At 40.5% G+C, this 21,357-nt stretch overlaps 1 protein-coding gene across 1 annotated transcript in view; it reads left to right on the top strand.

Annotated features, from left to right (window-relative positions):
- The window catches only part of VWA8 (von Willebrand factor A domain containing 8), a 3,458,065-nt gene that overhangs the window by 1,119,478 nt on the left and 2,317,230 nt on the right, over nucleotides 1-21,357 (top strand). The window contains exon 16 of the mRNA XM_044071701.1: nucleotides 8,851-8,928. Coding sequence (XP_043927636.1) covers nucleotides 8,851-8,928 — 78 coding nt within the window. The remainder of the gene's footprint in view (nucleotides 1-8,850; nucleotides 8,929-21,357) is intronic.

Here is a 21,357-nt window from a genome sequence, read left to right as displayed (position 1 = left end):
TCCTTTCCTACGCTCTAGGCAAACAAGGTCTCCCACTTTCTAAAGTGACCTTATCCAGGTGGTTGTCTCACATTATTACTTTCATTTATCAATTGAGAAACAAAGAGTTGCCTATCAAACCAAAAGGTCATTCTACTAGGTCATTCTACAAGGGCTTTGGCTACCTCTGTAGCCTTCCAATCTAGGTTGCCCATGGATTCTATCTGTGCAGCTGCTACGTGGGCAAATCCTCATACCTTTATTTCTCATTACAAGCTAGATATGGTCTCCAGGAGCAGAGCTGACTTTGGTTTCACTGTTGTGAAGAGTCTGTTCCAATGAGCCACCCAGGATTGTAGGTGCTAGGGACGCTGTCCCAACCAGCAAGAACGAAGGCGAGATAGACAACATAAAGAAGTTATGTACCTGCCATAACGTTCCATGTTAGTTGTCCTCATCTCGCCTTCTTTCTTGCGTCCCACCCTCCGTCCCCCTGTCCTATTGGATCGAGAGGAGTTTTGGTTTCACTTGGCTGAGTGTTCTCTGGTCTGTTTCCTCTACTGACTGAGAGAGTATGACATGTATGCTGAACCTGTTTGTTTGGACAAGTTGATTCTCTGGCTATGTCTGGGGGTAGCTATTACAAATGAGATCTGGGTAGCTAGCGCTAGGCATCATGGGATAAGGGGTAGCCTCAAGCCAGTAAACAGCTCTCGAGCTATAGAAGATGGCCGAGTCGGAGCCGAGGATTGGCTCCAATCCCAACCAGCAAGAAAGAAGGCGAGATGAAGACAACTAACATGGAACATTATGGTAGGTACATAATTTCTTTTTCTCATCACCCCTAGTCACCAGCAAGATTAACTCTTTGCCTGTTGGGTCTAATGGCTCCCACAGTCTTCATGGTTCCATTGGCCAGGTTTTCTTCCCTTGGGGGGGCATTTTAAAGGGAAGAAGGTCGAGGGCACTTGGTCACATACAGAGGTCAACCTTCACATCAATTTCTCTGGAGATCAGGACTGTCCTCCAAGCGTTGCTGGCCTTTCAGGACATCCTCTCCAAAGGTGTGGCATCAGTACAGATGCACAGTATTTCGGTGGTTAGATGCATCATCAAACAGGGAGAAACACACTGTTATCCATTGTGTTGAGAAGTCATGAGAGTCTGGCAATGGGTGGTCTTTGCAATGCTTGCTGATAGCAGTGCACATCCTGGGGTCATCCAATGTTCTGACAAATATGTTGAGCAGATCTATTTAGTACCTCACAAGTGGTCCCTCAATTTAACAGCAACAACCTTGATGTTTGATCTTATCCCTGTAATCATTCATCACGATAGGGTCTAGGATCTGACCGCAAATCATCAGTCACCATCTGAATCTGCCCCAACCTCTGCCCTGGAGATTGGAATAAGATCTTCTCTGCTGGGGTTTCAAACAGGTCCTTCTACCATGGTTTTGATCCTGTTGGCAGCCAACCAGTCTCTCAGACCATCTGACCTGAGGATGTTTTAAAAAAAAAAAAATCTTCATCAGTATTGTTGCCACCTTCATCAACTGAATTAAGACTGTCTGTAAAAGAGACAACTCTGCTACCCCTTCCAACTCCATGCCCCAGAATAGGGAATGCCTTGTCATGCTCATAGCCAGCCCTTTTTCTCTCCAGCTTACGGGATTTTCGCTCTGTACTTTTAACAATATACAAATACAGCAATTATTTTTTCCTTGATCCCTCCACAGAGACAATCACCAAGGGATGCTATAGTCCACAATTGACTCCCAGGTCTCCTCTATGCTTTTTCCCATTGTCTTTAATAAAAAAGAGTAACCAGGAGACAAAATACTCAAGTCCAACATCAAAAACGAAATAGGGAGGCCGAAAACTGACTGAAACCACGTAGCTTTATTAACGTAAAGGTAAAAATACAACTTAGTGCTTTTGTCTTTAAAATGCAAAGACTTCTTTGGAATGAGCCAAAAGATTTGAGGGCTTGGAAATGCCCTAAAGTGCTGAAACTGAACACTGCTTTCCATCAGGAGGTAGTAAAACTGTTCAACAGCACAGGTATTTCTCTTAAGTTAATTATGAAGGAAAATGGTTGTAAAATAGCTGATCTTGATGTTGAATTAAGAAATGCCAATGACTTGATCAGGAACGATTTGTTGTTTGATTCAGTTAAACAGCATTTTTTTTTTTTTTTCAAAAGTTGACTAATATTGTTAAACGTAAAGAGCGAAAATCCTGTAAGCTGGAGAGAGATGGGGCTGGCTATGGGCATGACAAGGCATTCCCTATTCTGGGGCACCGACTTGGAAAAGGTATTAGACTTGTCTCTTTTAGGGACAGTATTAATTCAGTTGATGAAGGTGGCAACAATACTGATGAAGACGGGGTTTTTTTTTAGAACATCCTCCGGTCAGATGGTCTGAGAGACTGGCCAACTGGCAACAAGATCACAAGCATGGTACAAGGACCTGTTCAAAACCCCAGCACAAAAGATCTTATTCCAATCCCTAGGGCAGGGGCAGAGGTCAGGGCAGAGTCAGACAGTGACTGATGATTTGAATCACTGTAAATGTGGTTGTGGTTTGACAACAGGCAACACCATAGATAACTTTAAAGTATTTAATCTTCATTGTCTGATTTTAGTTTGTCAGTTTTCAGGAAAAGTTTTACTTTTATTCCCATTTACAATTTGGACATTGTTAACGCAATCATACAGTTAAAACTTTTTACTAGGAATTATTATTTAAAATGTTTTTTGCTGACAAAGTTAACAAAAAGGGCAATGTTTATGGTCCCCAAATAGGGCTTACTAGACAGAGTGTGTTCATTCCACCCCCCAACCCTAATGTCTCTATTTTTGAGAGGATTTGTGAAAGACATTTCAGATATGTGTACAGCAAAAACAAAAATATGTTTAAAACAGGTTCTGACAATTTATCTTCAGAAGAAAAGAAACTTTTTTTATGACTTATCTATGGATAAAAACATTTGCATTATGAAACCTGACAAGGGTGGGGGGTAGTGATAACGAATAGTATAAATTATTCATTTAAGATGTTTTCTTTGCTGTCAAATGAAAATACATATCCAAGGGTGACTTTAAATGAAATTAACACAGCTTGTGCCTAGTTGGATTTCTTTTTTTTAGATATGGTACTACAGGTCGAGGAGATGAGTCATGAGGTTTGGGTATTTTTGAATGTGGTTAAGCCTAGAGTGGCATCTATCTTTGGCATACCCAAAATCCATAAAAACTGTCATGATCTGCCATTAAGGCCATTAATTTCTGCCAAGGGTTCTAAAACTGAACCCCTGACTAAATTTGTAGATTATAAGTGTAAGTCATTATTAGACCCTGAGAGGCATATTTTGAGAGATTCATGGCATTTATTGGAGAAATTGGATGCCCCAGATTATTATGACAATCTTACATTCATTAGTCGATGTAGTTGACTTTTACATGGTCATTCCACACGATATTGGTTTAGAGTGGTTTTCCTCTTTTTGCATAATCACACAGGCTTGTCAAATCAAGATGCTCAGGTGGTTATTGCTCACTTAGATTTGGTTCTCCACAAAAAGTTCCTCTTTTTGAAGGAGAATTATACCATCAGATTTTAGGAGTAGCCATGGGTGCTGCATGCACTCCTTTATATGCCAGCATCGTACTTACCATGTGAGAGAAGATCTATGCCTTTGTTCCTAAGTTTCTTCCTTTAATATATGGCTATTTCAAATACCTGGATGATGTGTTGATCTTATGGAAAGGTAGTTTAAAACAGTGGGAGAACTTTTCTGCCTTATAGCAAAATTCAACAATCTTTTTCGAAATTTGCCTGTTCCATTAACAAGAACCGCATTAATTATTTAGATATCTCCCTAGGTAAAGATGAGGTTAGGGGTTGTTTTATATCCATTGTTTATAGAAAATAAACTTTTTCCAATACCTTCCTCCATTTTGAAAGCTGCCACCCCCTTTTCCAGAAAAAATCGGTCATTAAGGGTCGGATGGTTAGATTATCTTGCCTCATTTCTGATGATAATAGTTTTAATTTTGAATTACATCATTTGATTTTATTATTATTGGACCAGGGGTATCCTATTGACTTGTTAAGAGATATAGCAGCACAAGTGATAGAACATAGGTCAGATTGCTTTGCGCCAATTTTAAATGGTGTTCTTGGTAGGAGAGTAGCTAGTCTTGAAGGCATTCAGACCAGCCCTCAAGACAGTGTTGCGTTTGTCATCCTGTTTAGTAATACCACAGGTGAATACGTCAACATTGTTAGGAGACATTGGGGTATTGTGTTCAGTGAGGACATTAGGAAGGTTTTGAGTGGACCACCTATCATTATCTACTCTAAAGGGAGAAATGTTAAAGACATTCTTGAGGCAGGACAAGGTAAAGTTTTCTGGAGTCATAGTCATATATCGGGATCTGGTGCTTGTAAAATTTGTAAATTTATTCATGAGGGGCCATATGCTGTGGTCAGTCAGTGCTATAGTATGATACTTTGTCCAGGGAAAGTTAATTGTAACACATCTCGTTAGGTATATTTAGCTTTGTATAGCTCCTGTGAAGTGTTTATGATGGGAAAACCAACAGATGCTTGAAAGAAAGAATTAGGGAACACATATGCAATATCAATAAGAGGAAATGACTTATTCAAGCACTCTGTTTGTGATAATTTTAGAAAAGTTACTTTTTTCGCAATGTATAGGGTGTTGGATACTGCTTTGTGGAGTGACATTGATTCTGTTCTGGAAAGTAAAGAGTTAAGTTGGCAGATTAGATTAAATGCCCTTGAGCTACCTGGCATTAATGATGCTATATCAGTTTCTAGTATTCTAAAAATTAGAGCTGGTACAATCTAACTTTATCCAGTTTTATCCAAACTTCATTTAATTCCTATGTTATTGTAACAATCATGTATAATTAAAAATGTGTTTTTAAATATTTTATACAATTTTATATGTTTATATATGTATATTCTTATTTGCATTCACATTTCACACACATTATTAAATCAATTTGTAATCACAACAGTGCACTGCATTAGTAGTTCAACAATTCAGTTTTTCAGTTTTTAGTGTATGTTTTCTGCGTTTTTACATGTATACAGAATACTTGTGCTTGTATTTATGTGAGTTCATCTATTTAAATGGTTTTACTTGCCTATGGCTTTAAGGTTAACTGGGTATCTAATTATGTGTCCTTCCTGATTGGTGATCTGACATTTAATTGTGTTTTAATTTTATTTAAATACATTAGAATTCCTTCTTTTGGTTCACTCTGAAGAAGTCTTTGCATTTTAAAGATGAAAGCACTAAGTTGTATTTTTACCTTTATGTTATTAAAGATACATGGTTTCAGTCAGTTTTTGGCTTCCCTGTTTAGTTTTCGGGTGTTTAAGAAAAAAAAGTTCCAACAAAAAGCAATAATGTGCAAGGTCAAGGTGACCCTCATTGCTCCCTTCTGGCCTCAACAAACATGGTTTTCCTTCCTGTGGCCTCTGTTAGTGTATCATGAATGGTTGCTGCATCATTATCCAGATCTATTAACGCCCAACTGGACTGTCTGCTCTGAACCAGAAAATCATGGAGTTTACTGCTTGGTTCCTCCAGGTGTAACCTTAGCCTGAGATGCTAGATTTATCTCTTCAGTCACTCAAATCATATCAACATCCCAAAAACGGACCACTACAAAAATATACCATAGCAAACAGAAGAGATTTTCCATTTTGGCCTTGTCCAGCGGCTTAGATTCCTTTTCTGCCCCCATTCCATCCATTTTAGAATTCCTGTCAGAACTTTTTCATAGTGGTTTCAGTTATTCAATATCAAAGTACAAATGGCAGCTATCTCTAGTTTCCATATAAGCCAGAATGACAACTCTGTAGCTTCTTTGAGAATCTCTAAGGTCTTCCTGAAAGGAACCCTATCAGGGTTTATATTACATTATCGACGTTTCAAAACTTCGAATCTGATATGGTCGACACCATATAATCGAAGTCTGGAAACACTAAAAATTTAATAAAGCACAACAACCTACAAAACAAACCATTTAAACACTCTAAGCAGGGGGACAATCCCCCCTGCACCACCCACACCCCCCCCCCCCGCTACTTAAATATACCAACTCCAAGATTGCACTACAGTGCAGAAAAGGGAAATCTCCGTTAAAAGATTCAAAGTTTCAAAGCCTCAATCATATGGTGTTGACCATATTAGATTCAAAGTTTTGAAACTTTGATCTTCTGATATAGACCCTCCTTCTGATATATACCCTCCTATCAAACACCTGGTATCTCCCAGGGTTATTGCCATCATGTTACAAGTACGGACTCAGCCACCATTTGAGCCAGGATCATCAGTCGATTTGAACTTCCTGGCTTGGAAAACATTTTTTTCTGGTGGCAGTTACTTCAGCCAAATGGATTTCAGAGATGCACCTGCTTTCCTGCAAACCACCCTGTTTGGTTTTCCACAAGTACAGGGTTTCCTTAAGAACTAATACTACCTTCCTTCCTAAGGTAGCATCCAATCTAATTTAAATCAGTCCGTAAACCTACCAGTCTTTTTTCCAGAATTTTCAAATAAGGCGTATGCTGGAAATTCATTGCCAGCTTAGGTTTTATCTTCATAGAACCAAACCGTCATGAAGTTAGATCAGTTGTTTTTGGTATTTTCAAAATCTAGACTGGGAAAAGCAGTGGCTAAAGTTATCCTTTCCAAATGGTTATCTGCATGCATTTCCTTTGTGTACAATAAAAGTGACTTGTCTACAATTTAAATCTGTGGCTCATTCCACAAAGGTAGTGGACACATCAACAGTCTTTGCCTGCAGGCTACCAGTTGATTATATTTGTGCAGCAGGTATGTCAACAGTTCATACTGTTATCTCATTAAAAGCTAGTTGAGCAATCCAGATCATACTCCTCCTTTGGGTTCCACCATCCTTGGAAATGCCCTTTCTTGATACCACTCCAGTCTATATGCATTGTAATATTTCCCTTAGTTGAATCAGATGAAAATAAACAACATTGGATATGAAAATTATGTACTTAACATAAAGATAGATCCATTGTTGTCTGATTTTTGTCAGGTTCAACTTTCACCCTCTTGCCTCCTCCCAAATTTTGACAAATTGGGGTTCTGCTGACTGGGTTGACTCTGGTATACCCTGTAACTCTTGTCATTTTTATGTCATATGTTTTGATCAGAATTTATATGATTGGTATATAATTGCATTCATATGCATATGGGTATAATTTCTAAATGGGGCAAACTCGATCTGGGGTACTGAGGTGGAGTTCAGGGAATTATGGGTTGGGGAGGAGCTTCAGAATTGGTGCTGAGGTCGAATCCAACAACCTGTATCCGAACTAGATGAAAATCGGACAACATGGCTCTATCATTATAGTAAGAACATAACTTCCGTTCTTACAATATTTTTTATGCGTTACTGTTTTATAGCCTTTCTTACTCCTCCATCAAGGTTCATTTACTGGCCATTTTGCCCATGGATCCTCCTCTTTTAATGCATTCTCATGTCAAAATGTTTTTGAAAGGAGTTTTGCGTAAAAGGCCTTCAAGCAAACTGGTGGGGTCCCTCTTTGGGATCCTAATTTTGTGTTAGAAAACCCAGCACTTGCTCGATTTGAACCATCTAACCTGTCCGTCTTGAGGATCTTAAAGTTCAAAGCATTTTTACTGATTGCTCTGACCTCTGCAAGAAGGGTATCTGAGTTGTACCCTCTTACAGTGAGTAAACTTGTATCTCATTTTCCAAGGAGACAGGGTTTCTTTGAGAACTAATGTTTCTTTTATGCAGAAAGTGGTATCTGAGTTTACTTTAAGCCAAACTATCTGTCTAGCTATCTTATTTTCTTTCCTGAACATAAAAATTAGGGAGAAAGGATACTCCATACCTTGGATGTCCACATACAACCCAGATACTATCTTCTTCTGAAAGTAAAAAGAAGGGACAACCTATGTCAAAACAGACTTTTTCCATTTGGTTGTCTATGACTATTACCTTTAGTTATATTCACTACAGCAAAACTATTCCAGACAGGGTTATGGCCCTCTCTACTAGGGCCTTGGCTTCCTCTATGGCTTTTTGTCAAAGGTTGGATTCTTGAAGTATTCTAGATGCAGCAACTTGGTCCTCTGTACATGCATTTATAAGGCATTACAAACTCGATTCCTTCTCTAGGTCCAGATCAGGCCTTGCTTGGATCGTTCCCAAAGGACTCCTTCACACTCCTCCTTCCACCTCCTAAATGTAGTAAGCTAGGGTGTGATGTAAGGCTACTGCAGCAATGATCATTATGATGACCATAATACAGTTGTGCAAGTAAACTTACCATGACAGTAGATGTTCAGGTTCTCACTGCTGATGCTCCCTCCCTTCATTCCCCTTGTTTTTCTGGTGTGTTGTTTATGGAAGAGTGTGGACATTTATTTTTGTTGTTCATAGCTTTGTCTTTTCTAGGCTTAGCCTCCCTCTGTCTCAGTTAACATGAAAGCTGTAAAGGGCTTGGCACCCAAACCTATCTTTTTAGTCAGCTCACCTCAAGCTAACTGATGGTTTGGAAATAGGGAAAGTGCCCTGAAGCTTTGGAAACTGGCCAGCTGTTACATCCTTGGCAGGATATAACCAATGTAGCTAAGACTACTGCAGCAGTGATCATTCAAACATCTACTGTCATCGTAATTTTGCATAGACAGCTATACTTTTTATGTAAACTGAAACTGTACATTTTAGTATTATGTGAATTTCTGTTGGATTTATGCAGTATATGTCAAAACTGTGTGTATTTTGTCAATTATTTTTTTATTGACTTTATATGTTTTGTTGTAGGTGTCCCACATACCACAGGATGCAGTTGACCAGTTATTAAAATTTACTCATAAGCTGCGAAACACAAATGACCCTACAGTGAGTTGATTCTACAGTTGCCGTTAGACTTTATCATTCAGATTAGAACTGCAAAATGTATTATGAAATACTGCATTGTTTTTGAAAATGTATTATTAATGAAATGTATATATCCTAACAGTTCTGTTATCTGTCTGAGACGCATTAGAGTGTTGTTGACTTTTGTTGATTTGAGGCCATGGAAGAAATAAGCCATAAATCTGTAGTTTCAGTATGTTTCATTATGTACCATTTCTACAAACAGATCTAAAAATGTAAACCTTTATTTGATAAAGGAAGTCTTTAATGGTGGTAACATGGCATTTACCCTTTTGAAATGATCAGTTCAGCTAAGTGAACGTGCTTGTCATTGCAAGACTGATAACAAGTCTGATAAAACCGATTATAAAAGTAAAAAGCTGCAATATAAATCCCTAAATATGTGAGCCCTACTTAGGTGCATGTGTGGATGCCAAAAATAATGTCCAGAAGTTTTAGAAATCCTAAAATAAAATGCTAAAGAATTTCTGCATCACCTGACTTCAGTGACTCACCCTTAATTTGTGCTCTGTTATATGCATGTCTCAATAGTTAACACTGGGCTTAGTATGTTGGGATAGCCATTTCCACTGAACCAGTTCAATGCAAAGAAACCAATTAATGGTATATTCTAACTGTACAATGGAGTTGTTTAAATAATAAGGAAATATGTTTAAATAACTTCATTGTAAAATAAACTAATCAGAGAAAAATTGTAACTCTACAATGGAGTTATTTAAAAAGTAAAGTACATTTCAATAAATAACTCCATTGCAAAATAACAATAATTGCCGACATGTCCATGGGACATTCTCATTAACGGCATTGCAAATTAGCAATAATCACTGGCTAGCTTTTGGGACATCCTGTTTTCCTTACTTGCTTAGTAAAGTTTGAAGATAGTGTGGCTCCTCATGTGGTTTCTAATAGGAGTTGGCTGTGACTCACAAACATAGATGGATGCATGGTCATCTTCAGTTATCTTGACTTCACCCTTCTGGATAAGCTGTTTTGTTATGGGTAAACCTTCATGCCTCACAAGCCCTGTGTTCATTATTGGTGTAGTTAAGACCATTCAATATGTGTTGTGACCTGTAGGGCATCCCAGGGCATATCATTGTGAATCTACAAATAACTCCATATTAAACATCTTCATTTAGCAGACACAACACTATATTTCAATTAATCTATAACCAAGTAGTTTTTAGATAGCTATGGTTGTTTGTTGTTCTCATATGGCATGCAAACCTTGAAGAATGGTCTCACATTTATAACATGGTATAGTATATGTAATTCTTTTTAAAGGATAGCAGAGGTAATAGTAGACATGCATCAGTGTATAACAGTGCTGTTATTTACAGTGACAGCTTATCAGAATAACATTCTAAAGCTTAAGAATTTAAGGATCAAGTTCAAAGCTATAAGTTATCTAACAAAGTTGGAAGCCATTGGGCTTGAAAGATAGCATCTTGTAGTCGCTCTCCAAATTCTTGCCACCCCAAAACAATAGAAAAATTTCAATTAACTAAGCAAAATAAAAAATAAACAACCCTATTTTAATGTGTATGCTGCACACAACTCACGCACACTTAATCATATCATTATGTCTGGCAGCATAATGATGCGATTTATAGTCAGAAATAACCCGATGGCACAATACAGGAAAACAAAGTAAAAAGAGTCACAAGGCAAGCAGCTTATCAAAAGTACTATTTTAAAAAATGTTGATTACTCGTGAAATATTCCTTTTGTCAGAGTGCTTGTTCTGTGACAGTGTGTTTTATTTCAGTGTGAGTCCTTTTCACTGCGAGTGTTACAAGCAGGGGGGCAGTTGCTGAGATCAGAAGACTTCTGTACTCTAAACATCAACACTTCATGCGCTTTAGAGATTAGAGCCTGGAAAAGCATAAGCATGAGGGTAATTAAAAGACTTTTGCAAAAATCTTATTTTTGCATAAAATTATTATTTTAAGTGAAAATAAGACCTAAACAGCCACTGTTATTCATTGACTCTTCCCATAAGGCAGAGACTAAATGTGGATTCATCATTCTGTTTTAAACCTTTGAACGTGATCTTTAAGCTTAGGCTAGTCATAAAATAAAGTTTATTCATTAGCATTTAAAATATATGAGAAATAAGAAAGTTAGAAAAAGTGTGCTTGTTAACATTGGAGAGTTTGCTGTCCAGTGTTTAATGTCAGTCTCACCACTTCAGGCATTTGAAAGGAAAGTAAATGGCCTTTAAATTTCAGAAACATACATGTATATGCACAATATTATTTTTGTGAAAAGAGTGAGTTGACAAGCAGGGTTAACAGGCTTTCAATGTTTTGTCTTTGAGCATTGTGGCAACATATTGTGGATGTTAGCAGACCATAAAAATACAACAGGGAATCATTGCTTTCTACTGAAAATTATATCGGAGATGTCTGCTCATTCTGTAACTGTTATCCTCCAGTCCTATTAAGCATAACGTGACATGGCCAATGCTTCAACACCATTCCACATGCTGGCATCAGAAGAAAGCTAAATGCTTTAAAACTAACCAGTATGTAATTGAGATGGACAGCAAAATGGCTGAAAGACAGAACCCACCCTGTGTGATTTGCAGATGCTTCATCAGTAAGCATGAAAGTGATCAGTGGTGTCATGAAAGTGATCAGTGGTGTCCCTCTGTAGTTGGCACTGGGATCTCCCCTTTTTGGTCTTTATTTGTCAGATCACCAAGTAGACAACCAAGGCTTCTGGCTAACAAAGTCTGCAGAAGACTGCAGACTATGGGGTTGTCACCCTCTTACACCCATACCCTCCACAGTGGGGAACACTAGTAAACTCTTGGTGTACTAAAAATGAGCTCAAATGAAATGTTAAAAAATATAGTGTCATCACGTTTAGTAGACATCCCTCCCCTCATCATACTGTATAGATAACGTACCACTGCAACATGATAATGTAGTCAGGAATCTAGAAACTCTCTTTTAGCCATCATGTGACAGCTGTTGTCAGGAAATCTTTTTACTGAGCACAGCTAACTGTCAAATGAATATTATCAAGGTCAAAAGATGTAATCACTTCCTTTTATTCAACATTAATCAGATTGATTATCAAGTACTCTGCCCACTATAGGATATATCACTATAAATACATCAAGTAGTTAGAAAGATCCTAAAGTCTCCTAACCAAACAGGTTACATGCCTGAAGTCTCTAAGCTATCAAAAGAGCCCAGAAGCTTTATTTCTTGTCTTATAGAGTTTTGAGACGAAACCTGTGTCTTGCTTACATGACAGTTAGAGACCCATTTGTCTTGGATCCACAGTATCCAAACAAGTTCACTGGCTCCACCAATACTAACACCAGAAATCTAAATCTTCACCAAAAGATAAAACATGGTGGAGAGACTGGTTAATAACACAGTACCTCCCAAACCTCTGGAATAAACTTCTGTACATGTTGAACATTGCAACTCATTATCTTCCATTAAACATAATTTAGATGACTGGATGAATATTTAGAAATTTGCAGGGAGATGGACTCCTATTGCTCTCCAAGAAAAAGGAGGTATTGCCTGTAGGAAGGTTTTGCATTGGGCGTGTGATCTCTTGGCTCAGCACTTGGGTGACAGCTGAGTAGCTTTTATAGCATTTTTTCTCTTTCCACTTTGGGATACCGGATGACTTATTTAAGTCTTTTTCAGCATTTTTCTTCATCTACATTCCTTTCTGTTTATATATATATATATATATATATATATATATATATGTTTGCTATTGTTTATTCGAACGGAAAAACATTTTCTGTTCAAATAAATGAATGGTAATACCGAAAGTACAAATAACTACTGTTCACAATGTCGAACCAAATGCTCAATGCATTTGACTTGACATTGTTATCAAAACCACCATGTGATAGCCGTATAGGAGCTGATGCCCCCCACACCCCCCTACTTATATATTCTAACTCCGAGATCGCACTACAGTGGGGCTGTGGATGTATTTCCACATCCCCACTGTACCTCGATCTCCATACAGATAGTCAATTTCCACTTATGTGAATGCAGTTGTGCATTCGCATAAGTGGAGTTGACTATCTGTTGCAAAACTGCTTGTGCGTTCGACATTCTGTTTTTCGGCTCATTGTAGCCGATAGAGTGTCATTCGCACAAACAATAGTATACTATATATATATATATATATATATATATATATATATATATATATATATATATATAGATATAGATATATATATATATATATATGTGTGTGTGTGTGTGTCTGTGTATATGTATACATCCATATATATGTGTGTGTGTGTATCTATATCTACTTACATATATATATATATATATATATATGTATCAAGTTTTCCTGTTTGCTGATGTTCTTCATCTCACATTGCTGCAGTCCTTACATATGGGTAGTCCGCTGTCCTCGGTCGGCCCGAATACCAAAGTATTAGGCTGACGTCGGTCATGGGCGCTCAGATCTGACATCAGAGCATCAGGGTATTAAGTCGCATGACCGACGTCATATCCTCAGTCTTTTTTGCTGCGTGGTCCGATGCAGAAGCAGCGTTTGCAAGTGCCGTTCGGCGTTCTGAAATTTTCGTATTCTGAGTTTCAGACCGAAACCAAGTTGGGCTAAGGTACCCCGTTGGGGAATATTTTTGTTTTTTCTTGCCTCAGTTAATTCCGGATGTCAGAAAAAGTGAATAATTGTATTTCTTGTGGGAAACAGCTACCGCATAGGGATTACCACTCTCTTTGTATTCCTTGTTTGGGACCTGAGCACGACGTAGTCGGGTGTCGCTTTTGTGCTAAGTTTAATAAGCGCACCATTAAACGAAGGTTAGATTGCGCTAGGCTTGTCTTCGGTAAGCGGTGTAATTATAATATGCCGTCGGATCCTCCGACGCCCGCTACCGCGAAGAAGCGCAAAGAAAAATCTTTAAAGTCCAGGCAGGATGAGTCGTCCATTCCGGACGCCAGTTCTTTAGAAACTACGGTGGAATCTGTGGATCCGGCCGAGGTTTCAGTTGAGTCTCAGGGGGAGGCTTTAATTTTGCAAGATGTGGCCTCTCAGGAGTCAGGTCAGGCTGAGGGGGCCTCTCAGGTTGCTGTTCTCCCTTCCTTGCCTAAGGTGGTTAGGCCTTCTCCTTCTTTCTCTAAGGCTTCTTCCAAAGGCAGGCCTGGTTTGCCTTCCACGGGTGTCAGTCCTAGTTCTGCAGGTTCTGTGCCTAAAAAACACATGCTTAAAATGGCAGAAGATTTAATTTCTTTAATCAGAGGTTCTATGCCCCCTCCTGATAAGAGACCTAGGGTAGAGCCAGAGGTGGAAAGTTTGGAGCAGGCTTCAGATTACTCAGAGTCTTCGGCTGAAGACATTCAGGATTTTCCTCCTTATTCTGATGCAGACGCAGAGGATTCCACTCCTTCTGCTTCTCCTCCAGAGGATTTTTCTTTTTCAGAAACCCGAGGATTTTTCTTTTTCAGAAACCCTGCATTCTATGAGGGAGCATTTTAAATGGGAAGGTCAGGATTTCTCAGATTCCCGTAAGAGGCTTAGGGAATTTTTGTTTTTACCACAACATAGGCCCTTGGCTATACCTCCTGTTTTGGATGTTGTTCAGGACGTTTTCTCCGAAACTTCCCTTAATCCAGACTCTCTGCCTCCTGCGCCAGTTAAGCCAGACAGGTATTACAGGGTACCTGAGGCTCATAAATATCTGTATAAGAGTCCAAGGGCTGACCCAGAAACTATTAGCCAGGGACCTAAGGGTGTCAGGGCTTCTGTTGTAAAGAATCCAGTTCCCATGGATAAAGATGCTAGAGCTTTGGATAGATGGGGTAAGAAAGTGTATACCTCTTCCACTTTAGCAATGAGGGCTTTGAATTGCCAGTTTCATATGTTGAAATATCAGAATTTTCTCCTTACTCAACTAAAATCTAAAGTGGATGCTTTGGCAGAGGGCATAGAGTGTAAAGAATTACAGTATTTGGTACATGCCCCTGAACAGGTGGGTAAGCATTCTTTGCAGTGTGGTTTCGATGCTTTACAGGCTTCTTCCAGGGTGGCTGCCACTGGTTCAGTTATTCGCAGGCACGCCTGGCTTAAGGATCAGAATTTGTCAGAGCATGTTAAAACTAGAATTTTGGATGCTCCTTTACAGTCTGAAGTTTTATTTGGTTCTCCTGTGGAGTCTGTATTGAAGAAAATGGAAGACAAGGCTAAGTCTATGCAGACTGTTAAAGATTTTTTGCAGGTGCAGCCTCCTAAGTTTAGCAGGAATTGGCCTACCAAGGGATGGGCTTATCCTTCTTCTGATTCACAGTCTAGGGGTAGATCTAGACGTGGTAGGGGCAGAGCTCAGAGTACTTTCAGGCCTAGAACATGGAGTTCACCTGCACAATCTACAGGTGAGGGCAGGGGCCAGTCCTTTCGTAAACAGGCCCAATGACCTGCATTTTCAGCTGCCAGATTCTGCCTGTCTGGCAGCTCCTTTGGGAGGAAAGTTGGCACTCTTCAAGCAAAACTGGCTTTTAGTCACCCAGGACAAATGGGTGTTGGACATTATAGACCGAGGCTACAAGTTTTATTTCCATACATTGCCTCCTTTCAAAGGCATGCCAGACGTTCCTCCTCAGCAAAGGGTAGAGGCTCACAAGCAGATTGCTTTACTTCTTCAAATGGGGGCTATACAGCAGGTCCCTCTGTCAGAAGTGGGCCTAGGATTTTATTCTCGCCTGTTTCTAGTACCAAAGAAAGGAAACACTTGGAGGCCGATTTTGGATTTATCTATCCTCAACACATACCTGGACATTCCAAAATTCAAAATGTTGACGTTGCAACAACTTCTACCTCTGTTGGGCAAAGATCACTGGATGGTAACCCTAGATCTCAAAGAGGCTTATCTTCATGTTCCTATCAGGCCCAGTTGCAGGAGGTACCTGCGTTTTCGGGCTGGGACTTTACATTATCAGTTCTCTGCATTGCCCTTTGGCTTATCTACTGCGCCCAGGGTGTTCACAAAGGTTCTGGCTCCAGTGATAGCCTTCTTACGGTTAAGAGGAATACAAATTTATCCTTATTTGGACGATTGCCTGATTCTTGCTCAAGACAAGTACGAACTTCTTCATCATCTACAGTATGTGATGGCAGTGTTAAGGTGCCTAGGGTATTCTGTGAACGAAACAAAGTCCAGTCTAGTACCCTCTCAGGAAATGTGCTTTCTGGGTGTGAGACTGAATACAGCTTCCCAGATGGCTTTTGACCCCGGACAAGCAAAAGAACCTTACTCTTTACTTCCATCAATTGTCTCTACGGTCCAGGCTGACTGCAAGGACAGTCCTTCAAGCCTTGGGGTTCATGGCATCTTGTATTCTGGTGCTTCCCAATGCCAAACTGCATATGAGGAAGCTACAATGCTATCTCACAAATGTATGGACACAACACTGCCAAGATCTGGACACTGTCATTCAAATAATACCTTGCATTCAAAAGGAATTTTTGTGGTGGGCTCAGGAATGTCACCTAAACAAGGGACTCTCTGTGACCCGACCAGAGGTGAGTCAGATTTTAACGACAGATGCCTCGGACAAGGCTTGGGGAGCACACCTCAATGGAAAATGGGTTCAAGACACGTGGCCTGCCAGACTTCAACATTTACATATCAACTTGAAGGAGATGTTAGCAGTCCGATTTGCATTGATGGCTTTCAAGGATTTACTTCACCCAGGGCAAGTGTTGATTCAAACAGACAACACAACTGTCATGTGGTACATCAACAAGCAAGGGGAACCCATTCGTACCCTCTTTGCAGGCAAGCAATGATTTTGTGGGAGACTGCTCTCAGTTTACACCTCAATCTTCAGGCAAGGTTTCTACCAGGAGCACAGAACTCCTTAGCAGATGTTTTGAGCAGACAGATAGTGGATCCCCACGAGTGGAAATTGGATCCTCATGTATTTCGAAAATTGACAGTGTTATGGGGAACTCCAGACATAGATCTGTTCGCTTCTCCACTAAATTTCCAGTTGCCAAAGTTTTGCACAAAAATGTTTCATCCCACAGCTTGGAAAGTGGGTGCTCTATCATTCAGTTGGAGCAATCTTCACGTCTATGCCATTCCGCCTCTGCCTCTCCTCCTCAAGGTACTCTTGAAGGTCAGACAAGACAAGCCCTCCATGATTCTAATAGCTCCAGATTGGCCTCGAAAGCACTGGTACCCTCTGCTGAGGAGTTTAGTACGGGAGCCTCCATGGCCTTTGCCTTCGATTCCGCACCTTTTGTCACAGGAGGGCAATCATTTCCTCAATGTCAGGATTCAGTCCCTGCATCTAACAGCCTGGCATATTCTGTTCTAGAACCAGGAGGGTTGCAGCTTCCACAACAAGTTTTGAATGTTATTTTGGAGGCCAGAAGGCCTAGTACAAGGAAAGTTTATGCTGATAAATGGAGGAGATTTTTAATTTGGAGCAAAACAAAGGGCTTTGATGTTTCCAGGCCTGATTTAAGTGTTTCTCTTCAATATCTTACAGAATTATTAGACAAGGGTTTGTCTTTCTCCTCTATAAAAGTTCATGCTGCAGCCATTTCTGCTCACTATGACTGTGACCCTCCATTATTCTCTCATCCTTTGTTTAAGCAATTTCTTAGAGGGCAAAGAACATAAGACCCCACGTAGAGCTCCTACTCCTGCCTGGGATCTCAATTTTGTGTTGGAAAAACTTACTTTACCTCCTTTTGAACCTGCAGCTACTGCTGAGTTAAAGTTTCTGTCTTGGAAGACTGCTTTTTTGTTGGCCATTACGTCTGCTAGAAGGGTTTCTGAATTACAGGCTCTTATGGCAGTTGAACCCTTCCTAATTTTTCATAAGGATAGGGTATCTCTGCGTACTAATCCTACTTTTATGCCTAAAATGGTTTCAAATGTGGCCTTGAACCAATCAATTCATTTGCCTACTTTTTATGCAGATCCCCAAAATAAAGGGGAGAAAATTTTGCACACTTTGGATATTCACAGGCAGTTGCGTAATTATTTGAGCAGGACTAAAGGGTTCAGACAGTCTCAGCAGTTGTTTGTTTCTTTTGCTTTGGGTTCTCAGGGGAAACCTGTTTCAAAACAAACTATTTCTAAGTGGATTGGCTTTTGTATTGCTTTTTGTTATTCTCATCATGGTAAGGAGATTCCGGCTGGAATCAGACCTCACTCCACTAGGGCTACTGCCACTTCTACAGCTTTTTTAAGGGGAGTAGCTACTAAAGATATTTTGGAAGCAGCTACTTGGAGTTCAGTGCATACTTTTTCTAAACATTACCACCTTCCTCTTTATTCCAAATCTAGGGCTGGATTTGCCACTGCAATCTTACAGGGCATTTTGGCAGCTCCCAGTGCTTTATGATTTTGCCAGCCTTCCTTTACCTCTGCTTTGAGATTCTACCCATATGTAAGGACTGCAGCAATGTGAGATGAAGAACATAGTACAGTTTTGTACCTACCATAAATGTAGATGTTCGAAGATCCACATTGCTGCAGTCCAATTTACCCTCCCTCCTTCCCCTCTGTAGTTTGGAATGGTTGTATGGTTTGGGTGGTAGCTGTTATTTGTATATGCCTTTTGGGAAGTATTCTATTTTTGGCTGTGGCCTTTCTTTTTAGGGCCTTCTGACATCTGGGGCAAGAAAAGACTGAGGATATGACGTCGGTCATGCGCCTTAATACCCTGACGCTCTGATGTCAGATCTGAGCGCCCATGACCGACGTCAGCCTAATACTTTGGTATTCGGGCCGACCGAGGACAGCGGACTACCCATATGTAAGGACTGCAGCAATGTGGATCTTCGAACATCTACATTTATGGTAGGTACAAAACTGTACTTTTTGGCACCTGTTTGAGCTTTTCTTAGAATAGGTTTCTTTGAAATGTACTTTGTAAAATCTAGTTGTTGCTGCCATTTTTGCCTTTTTTCTTGTGGTTATTGTTATAGTTTTTGTGACTGTTGTTGAAGTGTTGTCATTATTTGGGAAGTATCTTGAGGTTTTAAGATGCGTGTGGGATGTGGCCACCAAATTACGAAGCTGGATGCTCATGCTAAATGCATGTGGTGTTTAGGTGCCTCCCATGTAGATGAGGAGTGTTCAATTTGCACTGCTTTTGGTATCAAGCTTTGACAGAGGGAAGAAATATGCTTGTACGTAAGGGGCTTCCTTCTATGACATCGGGAGAAGTTTTCTTTCTGCATTCACCATCATCTTCTTTGTCCTGTCTTGCCTCCAAAAAAGTTATTGAGAAGACTAGCGCGAGAATAGTTCTGAGAAGTCTGAGAACACAAGTAAGAAGAGAAGCACAAGGAGCTTAAGAAATGCTTTCTTGATTGGTTGTGTCCCTCAGACCCAGCTCTAAACTTGCAGAAGCCTTCGGATCCTGCTCCAGCACCACAGCCTGTTGCAATTGCATCCCACACTCCTGTGGTCCCACAGCCATGATTCTCACTGAAACTGCTATCTCCTAGGCTCCAATTACCTCTCCTTCAAGAACAATCCTTTCATAGGACATCCCTGATATTGTTGTGATCCTCCAGAAGCCTGTATGAAGTGGACATTGATAGAATGATGAAAAATTTCCTAAATACCCAGATACAGCTAGGCCTTCTCCTGGCTGTGACCCCTTTTGGGGTCTCTGGCCTTGGTCTATCCCCTCATACTATTGCAGCTCCTTCCCTGAGCAGAAACCTGGATTTGGGTTTTGGTTCTGAGTTTTTCCTGGGGTTTGTCTATGTCTTATCTGAAGGCCTTGTTCCTCATTGACTCTGACTGTATCTCTGATCCAGTCAACTCCAAGTGCCATGTACCTCGATGGATCTCGGAGCTAAGATATCAGTGTTAGCTCCACAAGGTCAAGTTTGACTCTAAAGTTATGGGAGCCATCCCTTCCCATCAGTGCATTGATGCTGAATACCTCAGCACCAGCGTCAACCTCAAAGCCGAGTTGCACTGGTCATCAGGTCCAGCCGATGTTGGAGTTTTTGGATCCTATCAGGATGGCCTTGGTGCTGGTTTTGCCGTATGCTTTTGAGGCTTTCAAGAAAGTGTTCTCTCAGTCTAGAGAACAGGCTTTCCTTCCCAGCTTGGATTCACCTTTGCCCACACACATATATTGGGTTCTTTTCCTCAGCATTCTGTCACGTCAGAACAGCCAGCCCCTCACAGTCTCGTAATTGTCATCATAGTGAACTCTCCTTCAGCTTTTGGAATCCTCCTGAGAGCATTCCACCATAGAGGGTTACAGGAAGCATTTGTGCATGAGGAGGTACATGTTCTGTTTGACAGAAGATACTGATTTCGATGAAGTGGAGGGGTGCTGCAGATCCCTCTTTGTGGATGTCTCTGATGAGATTCTGGAACTTCTCAGGCAAAAAGAAGGATGGGCTACCGAAACCTCCTCCCAGGAGGGATCAGTATTTGTGTTTTTTGGAGTTGCCCTGTCTACCTCTTGGTTGGCCTCTCTCCTATGGACAAATAGGTTGATCTGGTTTTGACCCAGCATGGAAGGAACTGTTACCCATACCCTGGAAGCCAGACAAGATGTTGGTGTTCTCTAAAGTCTGTTTCTTTTGGAGCAGGGGTCCCAAAGTGGATTCCATGGCGGTGGTGGCAGCCACCTAGAAGGAGCATGCTGTGGAGTGCTCCACTGTCCATCCCCCTAACAGGAAGTCCAGGGAATTGGACAGGTTTGGGAAGTGGGTATATGCTTCAGCAACCTTTGCTGTTAGGGCATTGAGTTGTCTGGCTGACATAACATATTTCCAGAGGGACTTGACTAAGGAACTTTCTAAATCCATCTCTGGGTCCTTAACTGCATAGAAGAAGATAGCTGTTGACACACAGTTGGCCACGGACCCTCACAGTTCAGTGGTCAGTGAGATGTTAACCTATTTATTTTCCAGTTTCCTTCATGAAAATTTGCAAAACTCATATTCATTGGTGGTTAGACTCTCCAATTGTATCTCAGGGACAACTTTTTGTTCTCAGTTCACTTCAGACCACAGTGACCACAGATGCTTCTCATTTGGGATGGGGGGGTGTTTTTTTTGGGAAAGACTGTCCAAGGTACCTGGTCCCCTTCAGAGTGCAGTCATCACATCAGTATTCTGGAGATGAGGCCAGTCCTCCTGTTGTTACAGGCTTTCCATGACTATCTCACCAGAGGTGTGATCACCATGTAGACAATATGGCCGTGGTCTGGTACATCAACAAACAAGGGGCAACACCCTCTTACCCACTGTGTTGGGAAGCCATGAAGGTTTGGCAGTGGGCAATGCCTTTTCTCAACTTTCTTATAGCAGTACACATACCAGAGAAATCCAGTGTTCCAGGGGACAGGTTGAGCAGGTCCATCCTTCTTCTGCATGAGT

The sequence above is a fragment of the Protopterus annectens genome, chromosome 5.part0 (assembly GCF_019279795.1).
Source record: "Protopterus annectens isolate FY-2018-M chromosome 5.part0, PAN1.0, whole genome shotgun sequence".
Taxonomy (NCBI): Eukaryota; Metazoa; Chordata; order Ceratodontiformes; family Protopteridae; genus Protopterus; species Protopterus annectens.
The sequence above is the reverse complement of the archived record's forward strand: the minus strand, read 5'-3'. Positions and strand labels throughout refer to the sequence as shown.